This window comes from Elaeis guineensis, chromosome 11, assembly GCF_000442705.2.
Source record: "Elaeis guineensis isolate ETL-2024a chromosome 11, EG11, whole genome shotgun sequence".
Taxonomy (NCBI): domain Eukaryota; kingdom Viridiplantae; phylum Streptophyta; class Magnoliopsida; order Arecales; family Arecaceae; genus Elaeis; species Elaeis guineensis.
In genome coordinates, this window is record NC_026003.2 from 3,745,059 (window position 1) to 3,765,450 (window position 20,392).

The window sequence follows — 20,392 nt, forward strand, 5'->3', positions numbered from 1 at the left end:
AAGCTTTCTCTCTCAAATTTTTAATGTGATAATTGCATTGTGATGAACTAACTTAATCCCTAAAAAAGAAAAGGAAAAAAAACATTTAACCGCTATCTTTGGCTACGATTCGTCTCAACAGCTCGAAAGCAAATTCTACTTATTTTACAACAATGCTGATCGGCAAGAATAATACAACTGCGAGACATGGAATCCATGGATTATGTTGACTGTTCAATAGCGACGTATGAAGTACATGGGTGTTCGAGGTGATGATACGATAGTTCTCACTCAGCCTAGGAGCTAGAGTGCTTTTTAGGGAATTATGTACGATTAGATCCATATGGAAGGACCCCCTACGGTCTTATAATGAATTGATCATCTTGTTTGTAGCATTTGATAATTAATACCAAAATCCAAGCCATGAAATATCATCAACTGCATATTTAAGTCGAACGTCTCTGTGTTTGTCTCGCGTCTGATGTCCAACGGATGGTACGAGACTCGACACCGACATGATGGTCGAATATGGGGCAGGGCAAGATGGTTTGGATCGCGTCTCGACTCGAATTGTAAATTTTTCCCCGCAGGTCACGGGTGGCTGCGCGGAATCAGAGTACCATCTTTGAGAGGCGCACTCTGCTACAACGATACTCTCGGTGATCCCTGCGGGACCTTTTTCTCACAACTATACCGACCATCTATTGTAAAATGAAAGGCCAAGATGGCTCAATAGATGACCGCGTGAAATAGCACGCGGGATACGCACCTAGTTTTCTCTTTTCTGGCCGTCCCGTTCCCAGCCCCGCCGAGAAGAGAGAGAGAGAGAGAGAGCGAGAGGAGCGTGGGAGAGCGAACGGTGGGTTGATTGTTCCAATGGCGGAAGCTCCGTCCGGCCTTCGGATCCTTCTCCACCAACACGTCAAAGAGCGGGCTCCTGTTCACGTCTCCAGCCACGCCGATCGAGACCGAGTTCTTGTTAGTATTTCAGTCTCCTTCTCTCCCTCTTCCTTCTTCCGCTCTCGTTCCGTTTGAACTGTTCTTCCTTGTGGTACCATCACAAGAGAAAATAAATCGTAGCTTTCGGTTCTTCGAGCCCTAGCAATATTCTTGGCTGCACCCTAGGTTTCGAGGTAAGAGTAGGGGTCTCTCTGGGCTCGTGAAGAATAACGGGACGTTTTGATGATATGGTAATGAGTAAAACAGTGAAAATGTGGTAAAAGGGGAATGCTCTTAACAAAGTCATAGCCCCAATTGTTTGTAATTTCTGGGATTTGTAAGATGGAAAGGAGATATTTTGCATGAGATACTGAAAGGCGGACGATTTCTGAGGAGAAAAGTTGAGAAGATTAGGTCCTGGCTACCTTAATTATCACCGTGGCAGGATCTGGACTTAGATGTGGTTAAATTAACTTAAAGTAGCCTATGATGCGCATCTGGGGACTTAATTTCTTGTTCAGATGATTTGGAAGGCAAGATGGACTAGAAGTGCGGTGGAATTTCTTGACTTCATTGGGTAAAATTTATTTCATTGTTCTGTCCATTACCAAAATACATGTTGTATTGCTTTAAGACCACGTCCCCATGGTGAAGAATGTGACGTTCTTTTTGCAGCTTAAGTATGATGCTCACTTACCTAGTCCTATCAGCAAGAATTTCATTACGTTCATCTTTGGATGTGGCGGGACAGAGTTGACCCAAAACATTTTGGTTTGCACCATGTGGTATGAGCAGCCTGATCTGCAAGCAGGACCAGGGAATACTGGAAACATAACCTTTTGTGTGGGATTTTGTGATAACTATAATGAGAAAGACTAAATTATCTTGGAACAATGATAATTTTTTGAAAAAATAAGATTTAGTGGGACGGTTATGAAATGAGAACATGAAGCTGACCAGCAGACTTATTAATGTGAGAAGGAATTGGAGGAACAAACTAGATAGTGGTTCAAATATGAAGTAAGGCCACAAAAGGAATACTTTTTTTTTTTTTTCAAACAGAAAAAAAGAAAGACCTCGTAGTTGCTCTCCTTACACAACAAAAAATTCTATTTTCTCAACCAACCAGGATTAATCCTCCTGTAGTCATCATTACGTCTCTTTTATTATAATTTACTTAGTCGTTTCAATGTGACATTCCCACCACTTCACTTGGTTACTCAGTTTGAATCATATGACACCGTTTGGTCTCCCAAGGGCATCTTTAACATAAAGTTTTTCCTCAATTTAATGGAAATTTGGAGTTGAACATTTGGTAAGGCTTTAAACTCACTTCAAGGAACTGATGAAGCGTCTAAGATCATCATTGTTGATTGGTGTTGGGAGCATTCTAAATTTCTAGCACCTACATGAACTCCTTTTGGAACGGTCAAGGGAGTGCTTAAAATTTAAATGTGAGAAAGAAAAGCCTAGCTTGTCCCACCATACCAAAAAACTTGCAAAAAGCTTAAATGTGTGAAAAATTTAAAGTTTGGGGGCCAATAGCTTAGAGAAGTGTATTGAATGAGTAATCATATTTTGGAGAATAGTGTGTCATCATTTTAACAAGTTAGGGAAAAGAGAAAGCATTAGCTTGAACATGAATAAGGTGAAGTTTATATGGAGGCGTGATTCTACAACTATAGGGTCTGGGAGGGGTTAGTGATTCCAAGTGTTATCTAGTAGTAAATGGAAGTGAACAAATTCTTTGAAGAAAAAAAAACTGAGCTGGATGGTCGGGAGTTTTGGACTAGGATGTTACACGAAAGAAAATTGACTTCTAAGGATCGAATCATGGGAAGCCCACAAGTTTAGAAAGTCATGAAAGGCTGAGGATGTAGAGATGAGATTGGAAAAATGTTCACTGGTTAAGAAGGGAGACTACTGGGAGTACAAATAAAAAAATTGAGGACATTGATCTGAATAGTTTTCGTTTTTTCACTTGTCGGGATCTTTGACAAATTCCAATTTAACAAACCCAATGGAAATTTATTTATTACTTTTAATTTTTAAGATAAGGTAATTATTATGTCATATTTGAGCTTTTTGAGTAAAAGAAACTTATATGATGAAGGTTTGTAGTGATTAATCCTCTTTTGATAGTGACTGATTAAGAAGTGAGACTGCTTGTAAAATTGAGGGCATTGGCCTGAATAGTTTTCCTTTTTCACTTGCTAGGATTTCTGACAAATTTTCATTTAACAAACACAATGGAAATTTATTTATTACTTTAATTGTTAAGATAAGTTAATTATTATGTGATATTTTTGCTTTTTTGGGTAAAAGAAACTTACGTGATGAGGATTTGTAGTGATTGATCCTTTTTTGGTAGCGACTAGCTAGGGTGATGCATCATTGTCATTCCATGTTGAAGACATTGTAGGTTGTTGAAATGGAGGACTGTCCATGATGTCAAGAGGATTATTGTTTGAAAGGATGAAGTTAGGATCGGCGTTCTTCTGTTATGGAATCAAAGTGTTTGCATAGGAAAGAAGATGATCTTAAAATTGTAAGGGCTTATAATGCATACAGCCATACACAATGGCTACAGAAAAATGAGGTGGTATGCAAAATTAATTTAAAAAATGCTACAACAATGACAACACACATTTTTAATGATATATAATTTGAGGAATCTGAATTTGAGAGAGGTAATTCAATGAGGCCAAATTGGAGTTTATAAATGGCATGCCCGTATGCATTTATAAATGGCATGCCCGTATGCAAGCTGAGCACACACAAGCCTCTGCATAAGTAACTATTTAAAGTTAGTCAGCACATGGAAATACGTTACTTCCACTTCCATGATTCATATGGTTACTTCTATATTATGATCTAGGGCAACATACTAACTTTGAAGTTAGTATGTATCTTCTGCAAAATGATGCACTTCGTCATTCAATTCAATTGATGCTTAAGTAGATCTTCTATGAAGTTTAAATTCATTAACCTGATGTCATTGGAGCCTTAATCTTTATTTGCCATCCAGAAAAATTGAACTTAACCTACTTTTTTTTTATTCCAGGAAGTATTTAGAAATGTTATATTGAAGACCGAGCCCCCAGAAAATTTTGCTCTCCAGGCTGTGCAAGAAGCTATTAAACCTCAGGTAGCTATTACTTGATAACAGGATTTTTACTTACAGTATGAGGCACAGTCCTTTAAAATATCTTTCATATTTGTATATGCTTGTAAGCATGAATTCATGCATGCGTGTGCGCATACACTTCTAGGTTATCTTTACATCTCAGATGCCTTTTTTTTTTTTTTTGTTGGCACCATGACTAACCCTTTTGGTATTTGCTTATTAAAATGCTTTTATACATATTTAGTTACTTCTGAGTTGCACCAACAGCAGTAAACACCAGGACAGAAAAAAATTATTAGCACAGAACTAAATTAAAAATGATGCCTACAAGTATATAAAAAAAAATCGATAAGAAGGTTCCTCAAAGATATCATCGTTAGAATTCATATTGCTTAACTATATTCTGCAGGATATTTGGTGATGATTTGTGCCATTTTTATGATAATATAATAAAATCCAACATGCAAATGTTTTTAATATGAGTTTATCAAATATTATCTGTCTTAAATAAAAATTTAATTCAAAGAATTAATACGTACTAATTATATGATGTAATTTGCTAAGATCTTATAAATATATCAGCATTGGCTTTATATTTATTTCTTATTCCGATTGCAACCAATACAACTTGGATTCATACAACTTGAGACTGTATCTCAAGGTTTTAAATACCAATGGGATGGTGGAGCCTCCCACAATCCTAAATGTCAAGATGAAACAAGTTGGGAATTAGACTGGTACAAGATGAGCGTCCCACTATCCTAAGTGTTGGAATCCGGGGCATCCTATTCCATGGAAAAACCAAGATGATCCCATCCCATGATATTTAAAATCTGGATTTATCCATTAACTTTTAATCATCAGTAAAGATGTGGTTTTCCTGAAAAATTTATTATGTATGACTGTGATGCAAATATTATATGTATGGCTTATTATTATTTTCCATATCATAATATGTGAAAAATTATAATAAGGTCCATTAATGATTCTATGTTCTTTTGAAGAAATATTAAGTAGTATTGTAATAAGTTGTGAAAAATTGCGTTTGAGTTTTGGAGAAAAAATTAGATAGTCTACAGAAAGAAGCATATTGTACAAAGTATAATAGGTTTGTGTTGATTTTTTGTTAATGAACTTGTTTCTTTCATATATATTTTCTATTCTCCATGTTTTCTATTTAATATTGTTCTAAAATATGCAAGTTGTGGTCAAAATAACACAACACATTTACTGTAAATTCACAGATGGTTACATAGTTGTGGTCAAAGTTTTATTTATTTTTATTTTTATTTTAGAACATTTTTTTCTGGTATTTATTGATGCACCTATGTGACGTGATTTAGTTGTTCAAGGAGAATATAAGGAAAACATAAAAAGGTCTGCTCATGCGATAACCTCTATTTTCTTTGTTGCTACATTTGCCTTACAAATGGATTTGTCTACAATGCAGAAGTAATTTGATGAGGGCAAGGGGGGAAGAGGGAGGGAGTGGAGAAAGTTATATTCATGGACTTGTTAGAAAAATACTTATTATGTTATTTCTTACTTTTGTTTTTCTTTTTATTATTTCAAATTGACTTTATTTTGAACTGTTGAACTAGTCTAGGAAGACTGCTTTGTGAACCCTTTCTCTCCTATAAGTGAAAATTGCGGCTCTCATTATCAGGAAAAATCCATTGATTTTGTTATATTATCTTATAAGGCTTAGATACATCAAGGATGGCATGTAGATAAATAATCATTTTCTGTTTGATTTCTAACGCCTCATCATTTCAACTTCTCCTTTCCTACTTTCCATATTTCACACCTTGTTCAGTTTCGAGCAAGGTCCACAACACCGGTACCAGGAAGTGTATCAGTATGTTACTTGTTCGATACAATACCGTATGCATTCCATACTAAGACAGGCTCTCAGTACTTTTCTTTCACTCCCAATCATCATATTGCCCAACATGGGCATTACGGTATGGTACTGGGAAATACCAGGCAGTTCTTCTCAGTTTGGACTGGTATGGACAGATTCAACTTATACCGGTCTGAACCTTGGTAACATAAGAGTACCTTACCAAGATGGTTGGTGCAATAGACCTTAGTTTTGAGTGCTGTTGGAATAGGTCAATCTTATTTTTTCCCTTTTGTTCCACTTGGTAATTAGAAGAGATCAATTCATTTGCTTGCCATGCAGTACAAGCAACATCAGCAAACATGGTTTTTAAAATCGAACTGGACCTGCTAGGTAAACCAGTAGTATCGTCAATTGGCTAGGCTTTTGTTTTGAACAGACTACTTAGATGATTGTTTGAAAATTTGGATGATTTTTTCCTTCGCAATTTGACTATTCCTCTCCTACACCCTTGGCATCTGTCAATGATTCTGACAGCGAACAACAAATATCAGAAGACCAAGAGATGGTGGAATAGGGGTGAACTTAGAGCTCTGGCAAGGACAAGTATGATCACTTCTCTCTCCCCCTGAGCACCTCCACTTCTGTCACAATCCTCTTTCAGCGAAGAATTATTATTTTTTACTTATTGGTCAATTGGAATCATTTCCTATTTCTCCATCATAGTAGGACGAAGGATTGGCAGACTTTAGAGTTGTCTGATAGAGAAGTTAGCACTAGGATGACTTGGTTACTTTAATCCTTCTATTGATGGTGGATCCTAGGGCATGAGAGAAGAGTGATCCATATGCTATGTATCAACGTTCTATCCTCACTATTAAAGTTAGCTTCTTTTTATTTGAATACTATTTGCTTATGCTGTATACGACCCTACGCTTCGCCCCAACTAAATGATTCTAATTATTTTGTTTTTCATTTTTAACTATTCTTTGAAAGTGCTTGAAGAACTTGATGAAGTTTTCAAAGTTCTAATTTTTTTAGATATTATATATTACATTTATAATTCCAATTTGTTTTTATTGATATTTATTGCATCATGATGATGTCCTGGTTTGATTTTGATTGACCGCATGGTTGAATTGGTGATGCATAAGGCGGTCATTTTTCTAGTTCGATCAATAGTCTGGATTTTAAATCATTGTTTGCAAGGAGGGATTGTTGTGTCTTTGAAGATAGTTGCAATACTATGCACCTAAGGGGACAAGTTCTCCCAGGACGGCATCTGATGGGTTTCGAAATTTTTTTTGCAATTGACTTGCTTTAAAATTTCTCAATTTGTTTTTATGGTACAGAAATTTGCTTTCACCTTCGGACAGATCTTTCTCTTTTCTTCCATTCACAATAAAAAAGTTTGGGGCATAGGAACATATGTGATCATGATTGCTGCAAATTGTCGGATTTCATCTGCAAGGCCATAGAGGAGAAGTGGAACTACCTAAAAAATGAAAAATTTTTATCTTGCAAAATTGAGAGAGAATAGGGGAAAGAGAAACAATAATATGTCCTTTTGTTTCACAATATATGGGATGATAAACCATAATGATGTTTTCTGATTTGTAAACTCTAATTGAAAAATAATGACAAAAGAGATAGAAGGAAATTTTTGAAGATCCAAGCTTCCAAGTTTTCAATATGTTATCAATGTGCGTATTGCAACATGTAAATACGTGAACACATAGCATGTACAGGCTACAGACCAGTGTATGTAAATAGACATATGTATCTTTGTTTATATATTTGTATGCGTCCATCCATTATGTTGCATAATTTATTCAATGTTCTTGTGCCATATGATTTTCCTCTGGTTGCAGTTCCCGTGCTACAAAATTTGGATCCCTCATTGACTAATCATTTGGTAATTTGTTTACTAATATTTTTTATTTAACATCCTCAACAGAGGCAAACTGTATTGGTCCAAGATGAGAATCAGTCTCTGGAAAATGCTCTTCGAACATTACTTCAGGAACTAGTGGTGAGCTGCTATATCGTGTACTCTTTTTTATTATTTTTATGCTTTATCCATCAATCACTGCATTATTATATTGGAAGAGGATGCAATTATGTTTTTGTTACTGTTCCTATTTCTTTGTAAAATATGTGAGTTTTCTTAGAAATAATTACCTGTCTTTGCTCATAGCAAGTTGTTCACAATGATCAGAAAATTTTTTCACCATATTCTTAATTCACATTATGCAGTGAATGGTAGATAATATGCTCTTGGCGCCTCAATTTTAGATGCTCATATTGGTTTACATTTTTTTTTTTTATGCTTAGTCAGCTGCAGTTCAATCAGGTGAAAGGATGATGCAATATGGACAATCAATTGATGATGGAGAAAATATTCGTGGGCAAATACCATGCCTTCTTGGTATGTAGATGTCAATTTGGTTGCTAAAATTTTTGTTCTTCTTGGAAAACTCTTCTTGGTCTATGTTGTGGGGCTTTAAATATGGACACCATTGGATGCATTAAATGTGCACATAAACATCTCCCTGATATCTTTCCCGTTTTGTTGGTTTGTTAGACATTGTGCTATATCTTTGTGAACGAGGACATGTTGAAGGTGGTATGATATTCCAGCTATTAGAAGATTTAACAGAAATGTCAACCATGAAAGACTGCAAAGAAGTTTTTGCATATATTGAGAGCAAGCAAGATATCTTGGGCAAGGTTTGTAGGAGTTGAATGTTGGAGAGCTACTATAGTTTTTTATGTATTGGTTATCCTTTTCTGATAAATATTTTTTACAGTTTTCTCCATTCATGGCTATTGTAATATTGAATATTCTGGTTGTATTGCTTGCAGCAAGAGCTCTTTGGGCGAGGAAAACTTGTCATGCTGAGGACATGCAATCAGCTTCTTCGAAGACTTTCAAAGGTTTAATTCCTAGAAACTGATTTCTTTTCCGTAGAGCTAAATATATAATTTAGGATTTTATGCAATTAGTATCTAATCAGTAACTGTGATAAATAAAGGGGTTGAAAATTATCCAGATAATCCTAGTCTAAACTGAATTATTTGCTGTATTCTTTGTATGCAATGAAAAAAAATGATATCTTCTATATGTAAGTTTTTTCCCAGCTTGTTGAGCCTAAATGTTTAAAGAGCATTTACTATTAATTGAATAAATAGAGAATAAAATTAAAGTTTTGTCCTTTGTAATTTCCTTGGACAAATATTTCCATTTAAAGGTTTTTTGTATGTATTGGAGATAAACAGTATTTTTTGGGCAAAGAGAAATTATGTGGAGAAGTGTGTTGCAATGAGGCAAAGTTAAACAGAAGATCATGCTTACTAAATGCTGATAGCATTGAGTTTACATGTTAATGTCACAGAAGTTAATTTAGCATTAAAAAAAGGTGGGTTCATCTTTGACCTCATGGATGGATATAAAACTGCATGCATTCATATATATTTGTTTATTGCACTGTCATTTTCACTAGACAAGTGCCTCTGAAGATAGGACCCAAGTTGCCACTCCCTCTAATCTTTGTTATAAAATCTTTAAATTTGGTTATTTTAAGACCTCCATCCAACTTTGGACTTCGTTATGGCATTTCCCATGTTATCATTTCCTACCTTGTTGTCCATTACAACATTGCCACCCTAAAATCACAGGGTGCTTGCATTTTCTTTTCCCCCTCCACTCCTTTAACAACTTGTCCCTCTTCAACCATCTCTGTATGAGGTGCTAGATATGATTGTAAGCTTGGAGAACTAAGACTCTGACAAGGAGTCACTTGGCCTAGAAGCTAGGATTAAGTGCCTAACAAGCCCCTAGTTTACCTTGACATGTGAGGATATCCTCAAGCTAGGGAGGCATGGCGTGCTAAATGCTGTAAATCAAGACTACAATTAACAGAAAATCCTATCTTTTGATGCTTGAATGTTGAAGAAAAAAAGCTATTAAACAAGCTGCAGCAAACTCTACATGAATTTTACCATCAAGAAATCCTAAGCACCCTAATACCAGGGAAGTGGGTGCAAATCCATTCTTTTGTGGGAAAAATGAAGTATTTTTAGTCAACATTCTTTTAAGATTCTGTGGGTTGCTAAGGTAGTATAAATCATCAGGCACCATTTTTCAGCATTATAAGATCATAGTATGCGTAATAGATTATGCCTTTACCAACCTTTCTCGTTACTCACTGCAATTGTGTTAAGCAGTGCCTTTGTCACTTCGATTTTAAGATATTTGGTAAAATTTTTGAAACAGATCTCTCTCCTTTAAAAGCTGAAAAAGGTCTATTAGGAAAAAGCTCTACTTAAGACATGTTGGGAAGTTGGTTTTTTGGGGAAAAAGCTCACTTGATAGACCCAGGTTCAGGTCTCGACAATGAAATTTTTTTAGAAAATAAATTAAAATACTTTTTATTGCCGTAATCATGCAATTACGGATTTTGAATTTAATGTTGTGATGATGAAGAGGATTGTCTTTGTTTTTCGGTGAGCCTTAAGTTTGTATCTTTTTATTGCTGTTATGTTTCTTTATTGCTTGGTATCAGACTGTAAAAATAACTATATTATTAATTATGTTATGTAGATTAAAACATAAAACTAATTTATAAATTAGCAATACTTTATAATAATGGTTTTTGATAATATAATATAATATTACTGTATTGTAATAGTGTTATAGTAAAATGCTATTGTAATATTGTATTAAGATAATATAATTATATTCTATAGCAAATATAAAATTTAATTATTTATTATATTATTTGGACTAATGAAAATAAATAATTTACAAGTTAAGAGCTTCTGATAGTACAAATAGTTAGACAATTGAAAGCTCTATGCAAGATCCTTATGCTGATATTTTTGGATACTAAAGGTACTTTCTTAGTTTGGTTACCCAATGGATGTTAAAGTTCCATGGCACTTGAGACATGTAGTTATCAAACAGCAAATAGCTTTTTGTTAATAGCTCTATAAGCAAAAGCTCTATTGTTGAAAGCTCTACTATTTATAGAAATGCCAAATAGGGCCTAAGCTCGACTATGTAAAGGAGGGAGGGGGCCATGGAGTAGTCCTTGTATTTGGTAATGCTATATGTAAAGGAGTTAGGATTTACAATGGAGATGCTTCAGTGACGTTATTTACCTACCAAGTGTATTTATCTAACATTTTTAACTTTTATAAAGCATATCTCGAATAGCAATGGTGAAAGGATTTGTGGATATTTTATACTCGTTTGAAAGTCTCTAAGATTGTAAGAATGAAGAAGAAGGTTGGGAAACGAATATGTTGGGCTGGCCAAATCGGCCAAATGACTTGGCCTGAGAACAACCAGTTTTGTGCTAGGAATTTTAACCTTTGATGCTTGATCCTACCTAATTTTGGAAGAGCTTAAATTATTCCAGGCCAAGCCTAGCCTGAGGTATTAGGTTAAAACAAATAGTGGCCTAAGTCGTGAAAGCAGTTAAGCAATTCTTAGTTGATAGGGATCTTAATTTCCTAGGACTGCCTAGGGAATTAAGCAATCCTTTTAATGGGTAAAAATATAGTGTAAAGATTATAAAGATAACATGGCTAATCTCTTTTTTCGTCCAAATGATACATATAAATAATGAAGTACACTATTACAGCATGAGGGGACTTAAGATTAATCCAAACCATGGCGTGATTTCATCACAATTTAACCGGCCAAGTCAAAGATAAGAGTAATAAGTTATAAGAAAAGCAAATTGTCAAAGTTAACTTTGAAAAGTACAAAAACCTAAAGCTCATAAATCATAATTGAAATCCCATATTTGGATTCTAAAAAATAAACATTGCAATAGGGGGGCAAATAGTGAATGAAAAGAAAAAAACAGAGGAAAAGAACTGTAGATAGACAAAGGATATGGATGAGGAGGAGGAAGAAGAGAAGGAAAAGGAAGTATCTTTCAAATGAGAAGGGAAGAAAAGGATGAATAACATGAGAAGAGAAAAAAGGAAGAAAAAGAGTATGAGAAAACAAAAAAGGCAATTTGAGACCCTTTGGTAGTCTAGTGACTGTTGGCAACCTCTGTAGGGCTGTTGGAAGTAGAGCGAGCGTTGGAGACCTCCATGAAGGCATCTAGTTTGGCAGTGCATAGGTGGATGGGCAGATGGTAGAGGGCTAATCAGTTGCCTTAGCTTCGAGTGATGAGGGAGGCTTTGGGTTGGGAGAGATTGTGTAAGGAATGAGATTGGTGAAAATATCTTTTTAAGTTATGCTATTTTTGCTTTTAGTTAAAAATTACAATGAGTTTATTCGTCATAATAGTAGAAGTAAATTATAGTGAGAAATACACAATAAGAAAAGGACTATATACGTCTTGTAGTATAAGAGTGCCTAGTCAACTACTACCTAGGCAGTCTAGGCCTAAAAGCCAGGCTGTATGCCTGGGTTCCTGGGCTGCATTTTTGACAATGTTGCAGGGGCCTGGTGTGGGTGTAGCCTAGCCTAAAATAATAACCAAAGATGGATGTGGCTTAGGCCTGGGAAATCTGGGCCTAGTTCAGGTTGTGTTGGTTCAGGCCTAAGCTTTCAAGTCTAGGCTTTCTTTGGGTTAAGGTAAAGCTAAGCAGCATTACAAACTAAGTTTGATTCCTTTTTAAGTTCCTTATGAAGCTTGTGTATAGTTGATGAGCACAAATTTGAGTTCAGAGTATTTGTTTTGGATCATGCAGTCTCTTGAGGTCGATTCGTATCTCTAACTATTTCTGTCCTAGAATTTGGTACATGCAATGTGCATGATATGGAGCATAAATGGCATGGCATAATCTGGGATAAAGAGCCTATTATACATTGTGATCAACAAATTTGTTTGGAAAGTTAAAAATGAAATCTCAAAAGTTCCATGTTGCACAGTTATGATCTTGTATAAAAATAAGCTTTAATCAGAAGTGTGGTTTTTCCTCGGTTTTTTTTTTTGTGGGGGGGGGTGGGTGGGTCCCTTTTCACCCATTTACTTTACAACAATGTTTGAAATTCTTTGGATGTTACGAATTTTCCTAATTATAGTTACCCATGATGGCAGGACTTGTAATGGCTGTGGTATTTGTGGATCTGTTGTGAAGTTAATGGACGGTAGCAGTAGTTGATCAACATAGGAGAGCGTGGTAATGATTTTGGGGAAGTCTAAGCATAAAAGTAGAGAAATATTTAAGACAGAATTTAGGGGAAAAAGCAGTGCGGCCTAAGAGAAATATGAGAAAATAGTTACATGAGAACTGATGGAATCCTAGCATGCCATTTGAAAAAAAATAATTTTCTAGTCTGGCTCCAGGAGGGAGCCCACTTACTGATAAAAGTTTGGCTGCTACAGGGGTTCTACTATTATATATATAGTAGTCATAGAAAATACAAAAACATAAAAAGTATTGGTAAGAAAATGGAGAGGTATCTTATATGCAATGCATGTGACAGAAAAGAATGAGGCTCCACAGAATCTTTTTAAAGAAATGCACTGTGGCATGCAGTCTTTTGGAAGTGCTTGGATTGTTCTTTTTTTTTTTTTTTTTTTTATACATATTTTTCGGTGATTTGATGGGGCCAGGAGACTTACAGGTAGCAGGTATGGTGGGAAAATTATTTTTTGGGATCCTGAAGCGGTGCGTCTTCATGCCTTGGCTGGTCCCTTGAAACCAGCCTCCAGGTTCTTCCATTATATATGGTAAGAACTAAGAAGTAAGATAAGTAGTTCAGAGGCATGGAGGAATATATTTTTCACCTCCTATGTTGTCTATTGTTTTCTCAGGAGTTTTTGGTGGGGATTTCTGACTGTGTTGATTGAACTTAAGGAAATCTGAAGTTGGGTTTTTGTAATTCTTTTGCTATTACGTCAAAAGATATATAAGAGTAGGACAAAGAGGACAAGGGGGAATGTGACCAAAGTTCTTTTACTCTTTGTACTAAAGGATCAGTAGATATTTTGAATGTGGAATTCTTGGGATTTCAAAAGCTTAAAATGGAGCATATGGTTATGTTTTGTAATTGTGACTTGTCATTGCAGTAGGTGAACCTTAGCTGTCTACTGTACTACCTTTTTGATAGTTACAAATAAAAACTTATAAGTTACTCGATGGTAAAACAATTGGCTTTTAAAGATTACTTGTATTTCATTTGTAAATGAATGTCTGGTGTCAGTAACTGATTGCTAGTATCACGAGAATATGCTTGAGTTACATATATTTGCAAGTGTCTTCAAACTACATTATCAAAAGATATGTGATAAAGAATGTAGTATGTTGATGAATGAGATATGTGATATTTTTCTATCTGATATAATGTTGTCTTCTATCTGAGCAACTCTGCTCCATCTTCACAAGTTGTAGCTGTGATTTGTCATTGAATGCTTTAGATTGTTATATTCAGATAGGCTTTCTATGAGGCAAATTTATTTTCTACTCTTAATGAATTAGTTACAATATTTATATACTTTTTGTTTAGTTAAAATTTCCAATTTTATGATAATCATACTCTATAGATGACTCAACAGTCAACAATACTGCTCCATTGTAACATTTTCAAATTTCCAGGCAAATGATGTGGTATTTTGTGGACGTATTCTTATGTTTCTTGCCCATTTTTTCCCATTATCAGAGCGCTCAGGTATCTTTTATCTCCTTGTCCTTACCTCTCCTGTCTGGTCATTATCTTTTGTCAGTCACATCATTTCTTTTACAATCCAATTTTACAGCTGTTAATATTAAGGGAGTCTTCAACACATCGAATGAAACAAAGTATGAAAAAGATGCTCCTGTTGGTATGTAAAATCAAGCAATTTGTGTTTTTTGTAGTTAGTTGTTGCTGCATTTTGTTTTCTTACTTAAAGTAATACTTTTTCTTTTTGGAATTTTCATTTTTCAATATGATGCCCTTTTAAATGTCCCAGGGGTTGCAGTTGATTTTAACTTCTACAAGACCTTTTGGAGTTTACAGGTTAGATTATCCTACATTAGTCGGTCAAGGATCTGAGTTATTAGCATGTTGCCTTTCATAGTGATTTTCTTGCTGAACATTTAGAGTTAGTACGAGCTCTCTAAACAAGATAATTTGGAGAATGCAAATGTAAGATCACATATGAATGATCGCAATATTAACTGATTAAAATAAATTGTGGATATTATAGAGAAAATATTTTCGGGAAAAGATGTTGTACCATTGTAAATGCCACTTTTTGTTATTTAAGATTGAGAAAGTTATAAATATTTTGGATCTCAGATTGGATCTGCTGTCAGAGATATGATGACTCTTCTAAGGTGGATTTTGGTCCTTATATGATATGATCGACTTGCTAGAAGGACCTTGTGCCATCCTGCCTGTTGTGCCTATTAAAATTGATGAAACCTCTTATGAAAATTGTAGGATATAATCATGTGAATAAAGTTTTTGACTGTTGAGATGGATATATTGTGTCAAATCCTTGAATTTCTACAATGGAATAACAAATATTTTTGAGATCCTTATAAATCCAAAAGTATAATGGTACTTGCATCATAATGGAATTCTGAAATTTATCACTGTACAATTACATGGTGCAGCTTGGACCATGTCTGATGACATGTGCAGATGGTAGACGGCTTATCATTTCTGCAGAGAATGGACAGGTTTTCTGCAGTGTGCTTCATAGATAATGAATCCGGCAGAGGTTGTCCAAGAAGAAAACAAGGTTTATACCAGAGCATATATTTTATATCACAGTAACCACCTATTACATTTACATGTAAGAAGTGGATAACAGTATACACAATAATAAATTATTAATATGTCGATCATTTATCAATTTATATGCTTCATGTCCCTACTCTACTACCCAATTTAGTGGAGGGGCACACTAGATACTATCATTATCGCTAGGACAATTAGACAACCAACCCATAATTATGATGACCCAAATGCAAGATCGGAGCTCTACCAACTGAGCTATATCCCCCTAAACCAAGTTGGTTTCGGCTGCTGGATTTTGGCCATCTAGGGCATAGCTTTCCACCACTTCACATGGTAGCACGATGCTTGTATTGTTCTTCCGCTATCCTATTTTCATGGTTTAGCCTGCTCCAATTTTACTCGCCGCTGCTATGGATATTGCTTTTGCTCTCTTTTCTTTTGGTGACTAAGATGTTTCAGTTCGCCAGGTTGTATCTTGCGTGCCCATAGATTCAGCAGCAGTTCGAAATGTTGACCTATTAAAAAATGTGGGAAATCCTTTCAAAATCCTGTGAAAAATCGCATACATTCAGAAACTATAGCATATAAACTTTATATCTTTTAGCTATTCACTCTGCATGTACTAGTTGAACATATGGCAAGTTATATCAAATTCAAGTACTAAACTCATTCCAGTTCTATGCTTATAAGAAATTTTGTGGTTCTTGTGAATTTATTTTCCCCCCCCTTTGCTCAGGAGCATTTTAGTAACCCAGCTTCCACAACACTTGCCCCATCCAAATGGCAAAAGTTTGCATCTAACTTAATGGTACATATCTTTGTTTATATTTTACTAAATTCTCTTAGATGTCCTTTTGAGTTATCTCATGCCATTCTGCAATGGAGCTTCTTTTTCTGAATCACTTTAAACTGCTTAAAATTCATTGTTTACTGGGATCATATTTGTTTAGGTTGTATTAGATACATTTGAAGCTCAGCCTTTGTGTGATGATGATGGAAATGTGAATACTCTTGAACAAGAGGAAGCTACTTTCAGCATTAAGTACTTGACGAGCAGTAAATTAATGGGGTTAGAGGTAACTATGGTTAAAAGAGTATGTTTATTGATCTTATGAAATATATGTCTTTTAGATGTTCTAATATAATTCCATTGATATATTTAATTGTGCAGTTGAAAGATCCTAGTTTTCGCCGCCATATCCTTGTTCAATGCCTTATATTGTTTGACTATCTAAAGGTATGCTACCTGTTTGCACACATCTTACAAATATTTGTATATGTGAGCATCTTTTTCTTTTCATATGTGCATTACATTCGTTTGGAAACTGTTTAAAATCTATGTTACTCGAACCCTTACCTAAAGTATCAGCATTTGTTGCTTAGAAATGGGTATGAATATGGTGTTTGGTTATGAATCTGCAATAAGAAATTTTTAAAGATTAGAAGGATCCCATGCTTTGATTTGCACCCTTCTGTGACCCTCATTTAAGTCCACCATAATTGAAATTTATAATTTGGATGGAATAATTGTATTTCACATCGAACTTTATATGCTCTTTCAGGCTGAATTTACCCTAAATTGTTCTATCATTAAAGAGGCAGCCCACCAACTTCCCATCATTTGTCTCACATGGTTCTTGAAGTTTGAGGGCATGCATGGGTGTCTTAGTTCCATATCAGGCATGTGTTGGGGATATCTTAGATATTTAAGCAAGGCCAAGGACCTTATTTGATAACCTTTTGTCAAACACATTTAAGGTGAGATTCTAGGTTACAAATGGCATGAGCCAACCTAGCTCAAGGTCACGGGCTCTCTTGGGTCTGACCATGAGTTGGTTATGGTGTTTGTAAGTGGATTTTTTGCTTGGCAAGAATGCTAGGGCTTAAAAGGGAGAGCATTTGAGAACCACGCAATGTGTATTTAGTTCCATATTTGGTGTGTATAGGGGAGGCCTTGGGTACTTAAGCAAGGTCAAGGACCCTAATCTTGAACTTTTGGCAAGCCCTTTTGGGGTGAGGATTTTGATTATTACATGAAGCATGATTTTTAGTGAACCCAATACAAAGTTCACACTGAAAACTATAAAAGCATGCCTAAAATCTCTTACATAAGAAACCTTTCACATTCCCAAAGTACTCATTTCCTTCTCTTAAACTCACCTTTGCCTAAAATAACTAGGATGAAGGTTTGCTGAACCAGTATCATGATACATACTAGTCAGCTACCGGTATGGTGCATGTCTGTATCATACCGTGCTGGAATGTATTGAAATGGGGAGAGGGAGGGGAAGCAGGACAGGGAAAGGGAGGAAGGGAGAGAGAGGGATGGAGGGAGAGGGAGAGGAGGAAAGAGGAAGAAGAGGGAAGGGGAGAGAGAGGAAAGATGGAGGCAAATTCACCACGTTACAGCCGCCTCCAGTGGAGTTGAAGGGGGGTTGGTGAGAGAGAGGGATTTGTTGGGTGGGGGGGTGGGGTTGGCGTTGTCCTAGCCACCAACCTTGTGGCTCAGCAGAGTAGGGAAGAAGAGAGGGGGGGAAGGGGATCAAGTGGGAGGAGAGGTGGAAGAGGGCTCAATGGCTCGATCATCGGTGGAGCCAAGTCTAGCAAGGTGGTGGAGGGTGATGGGCTTGGTCACAAGAAGGAGAAGAGGAGGGTATTCTGCTCTGGTGTTGGGTAAGCAATGGTGATCTGTGGTGGCTTTGGCACAAGCTTGGTGACCAGTAAGCCAGTGAGGTTCTCCTACCACCTAACCCCCATGAGCAAAGAGAGCAGCAGGGTCTGGCAAGGTGACCGGGATCTCCATGGTGGTAGGTAGAGAGAGAGAGAGAGAGAGTCTTGACCCTTGCTAGCAGAGAGTGGGTGAGAGAAGAGACATCTTGAACCTTTTGGGACTGATCGGGCATCTTTTATAGCCCGAAACGATCCACACAGTCAAACCAACCTGAGTTGGTGCCGGCTCACGTTGGTGCAGCCCAACTGCCCATTTCCAGTTTGTTTGGCATCCCTTGACCAGGATTAGGGTTCAAAGGATCAGAACTAAACAAAATTAGGATACAGCAGTGAGCTTGTCCATGGGTCTATAGACTAACAGAATAACCTTTGAACACTATGTCCTCGAAATCTCACCATTGACCATCTCTTTTTCTCCTATAAAAAAATAATCAGTTCATTAAAAACAAATTTGTTGGATAAACACGCATATGGTATAATGGGGTAGTGTTTGATGAATAAACCTGAACCTGTACTCCAGCTGATTGGTAGTCAGTTTAGAGTTATGGTTGGATCTTGTCTCCTTGTTGAATTTGTTTTATTTTTTCTTGTTTGGATCAGATTTTAGTATTACATAGACCTAAAGCTTGGCCATTTAAACTGTGTCTATGTATTGCAAATTCATCTGAAGTTCGCTTTTTTGGTATTTTAATTATCTCCAGTAACTGGCTCTATTGTTGTCATATTGTATCTAATGTTCCTCATTTTAAGACACATCCTCATTGATGTAGCTATCTTAGCTAGGCACATCTTTTTCTTATAAAACCTGGTCACTGCCTCTTTTATGTGTATGTGCATATGTATTAGGCCAAATTTCTTGAAGTTCCTTCTTTACTTTAATCTATTAATTCAACGGGTACTTGCTTCTTGTAGCTAGGCTACAAAGCAGTGCTCAGAGATCTTATATTCTTCTTTCTAGATACTATACACCTTCAAGCTGATTTTAGCCAACAATATATTGTTATATCTGAAGTTGGTACGCAAGAGTTAACTATCCAGTATTCTAAAGGTATTATAGATTTATATAAAGCATGGTTGTCACATCATGATGCTGTAATTATATCTTTCTTTAATTTGATTGCCTTAGGACATAACCAGCATTAATGAGATGGTATAAAGTTTGCTAATTATTCTTTGAGTTTATAGTTCAGATATTATTGTCTTACTCAGTACACTGATGTGTTTAATATTTCTTTCTATATAGGCACCTGGGAAGAATGACAAAGACGGCCCCCTAGAAAGCATGGTAAGTACCTGTGTAACTTGAAGTCCTTCAGTGTTTTGTTTTTCATTTTATTTTGTAGATAGGATATCATAAATTTGAATCTCCGTGTTTCTTACGTTCAGAAGGCTTCACACCTTTCCAATTAATGTATCTTCCTCCTCTTGTATTTATCCATTTGTGTTGGCTTGTTTTCCATTTCTAAAATGCATAGACCTATGCTTCCCACTTAAGAGTATCTTACTGAAATGTGGATGTACCTTCCAAATGGATGCTTGAATGTGATATTGTGTGCATTGTTGTTTCACTCATAAGATTAACATGTTTGATTTTTTCTCCCCATGTAATATAAAGAATGTGTAATGTACTTTGTGATCATATACATTGCACACTGTACTTTGTGGCTCAGTAAATTTTATGGTAATCCTTGTACTGGACTTTGCATCATGCAGTTCCTTGTAATATGACTTTTACACGTTTACCTGCATGTCTAAGTACATATGCAGCTGATAAATGCTTCGAGGTCATATTTCAGAGAAAGCTTGAACCACCTCTTCTTTTGTTATTTTTTTAACCATACTTTATCACCAATGTTAGCTTATTTCTTATTGATCCAGAAAGAAGAAATTAAAGCTTGTGAAGAGCGTGTCAAGAAACTTCTAGAGATTATTCCACCAAAAGGGAAGGAGTTTCTTGAAAGCATAGAACATATATTAGAGCGGGAAAAGAATTGGGTGAGCATTATGTCTTGAACTTATTTTATTTTCTGTCTATTATAAAATGATTGCTTTCTTTTCAGAGGTGAGTTGTTCT

General features: G+C 35.9%; 1 protein-coding gene across 1 annotated transcript in view; it reads left to right on the forward strand.

Annotated features, from left to right (window-relative positions):
• The first annotated feature begins 751 nt into the window (after positions 1–751).
• The window catches only part of LOC105053713 (THO complex subunit 1), a 39,741-nt gene continuing 20,100 nt past the window's right edge, over positions 752–20,392 (forward strand). Inside the window, exons 1-14 of the mRNA XM_010934973.4 lie at positions 752–957; positions 3,983–4,066; positions 7,846–7,920; positions 8,223–8,316; positions 8,473–8,618; positions 8,754–8,825; positions 14,457–14,529; positions 14,618–14,683; positions 14,813–14,859; positions 16,325–16,396; positions 16,539–16,664; positions 16,760–16,825; positions 19,562–19,603; positions 20,197–20,313. Coding sequence (XP_010933275.1) covers positions 856–957; positions 3,983–4,066; positions 7,846–7,920; positions 8,223–8,316; positions 8,473–8,618; positions 8,754–8,825; positions 14,457–14,529; positions 14,618–14,683; positions 14,813–14,859; positions 16,325–16,396; positions 16,539–16,664; positions 16,760–16,825; positions 19,562–19,603; positions 20,197–20,313 — 1,182 coding nt within the window. The 5' untranslated portion in view covers positions 752–855. The remainder of the gene's footprint in view (positions 958–3,982; positions 4,067–7,845; positions 7,921–8,222; positions 8,317–8,472; positions 8,619–8,753; positions 8,826–14,456; positions 14,530–14,617; positions 14,684–14,812; positions 14,860–16,324; positions 16,397–16,538; positions 16,665–16,759; positions 16,826–19,561; positions 19,604–20,196; positions 20,314–20,392) is intronic.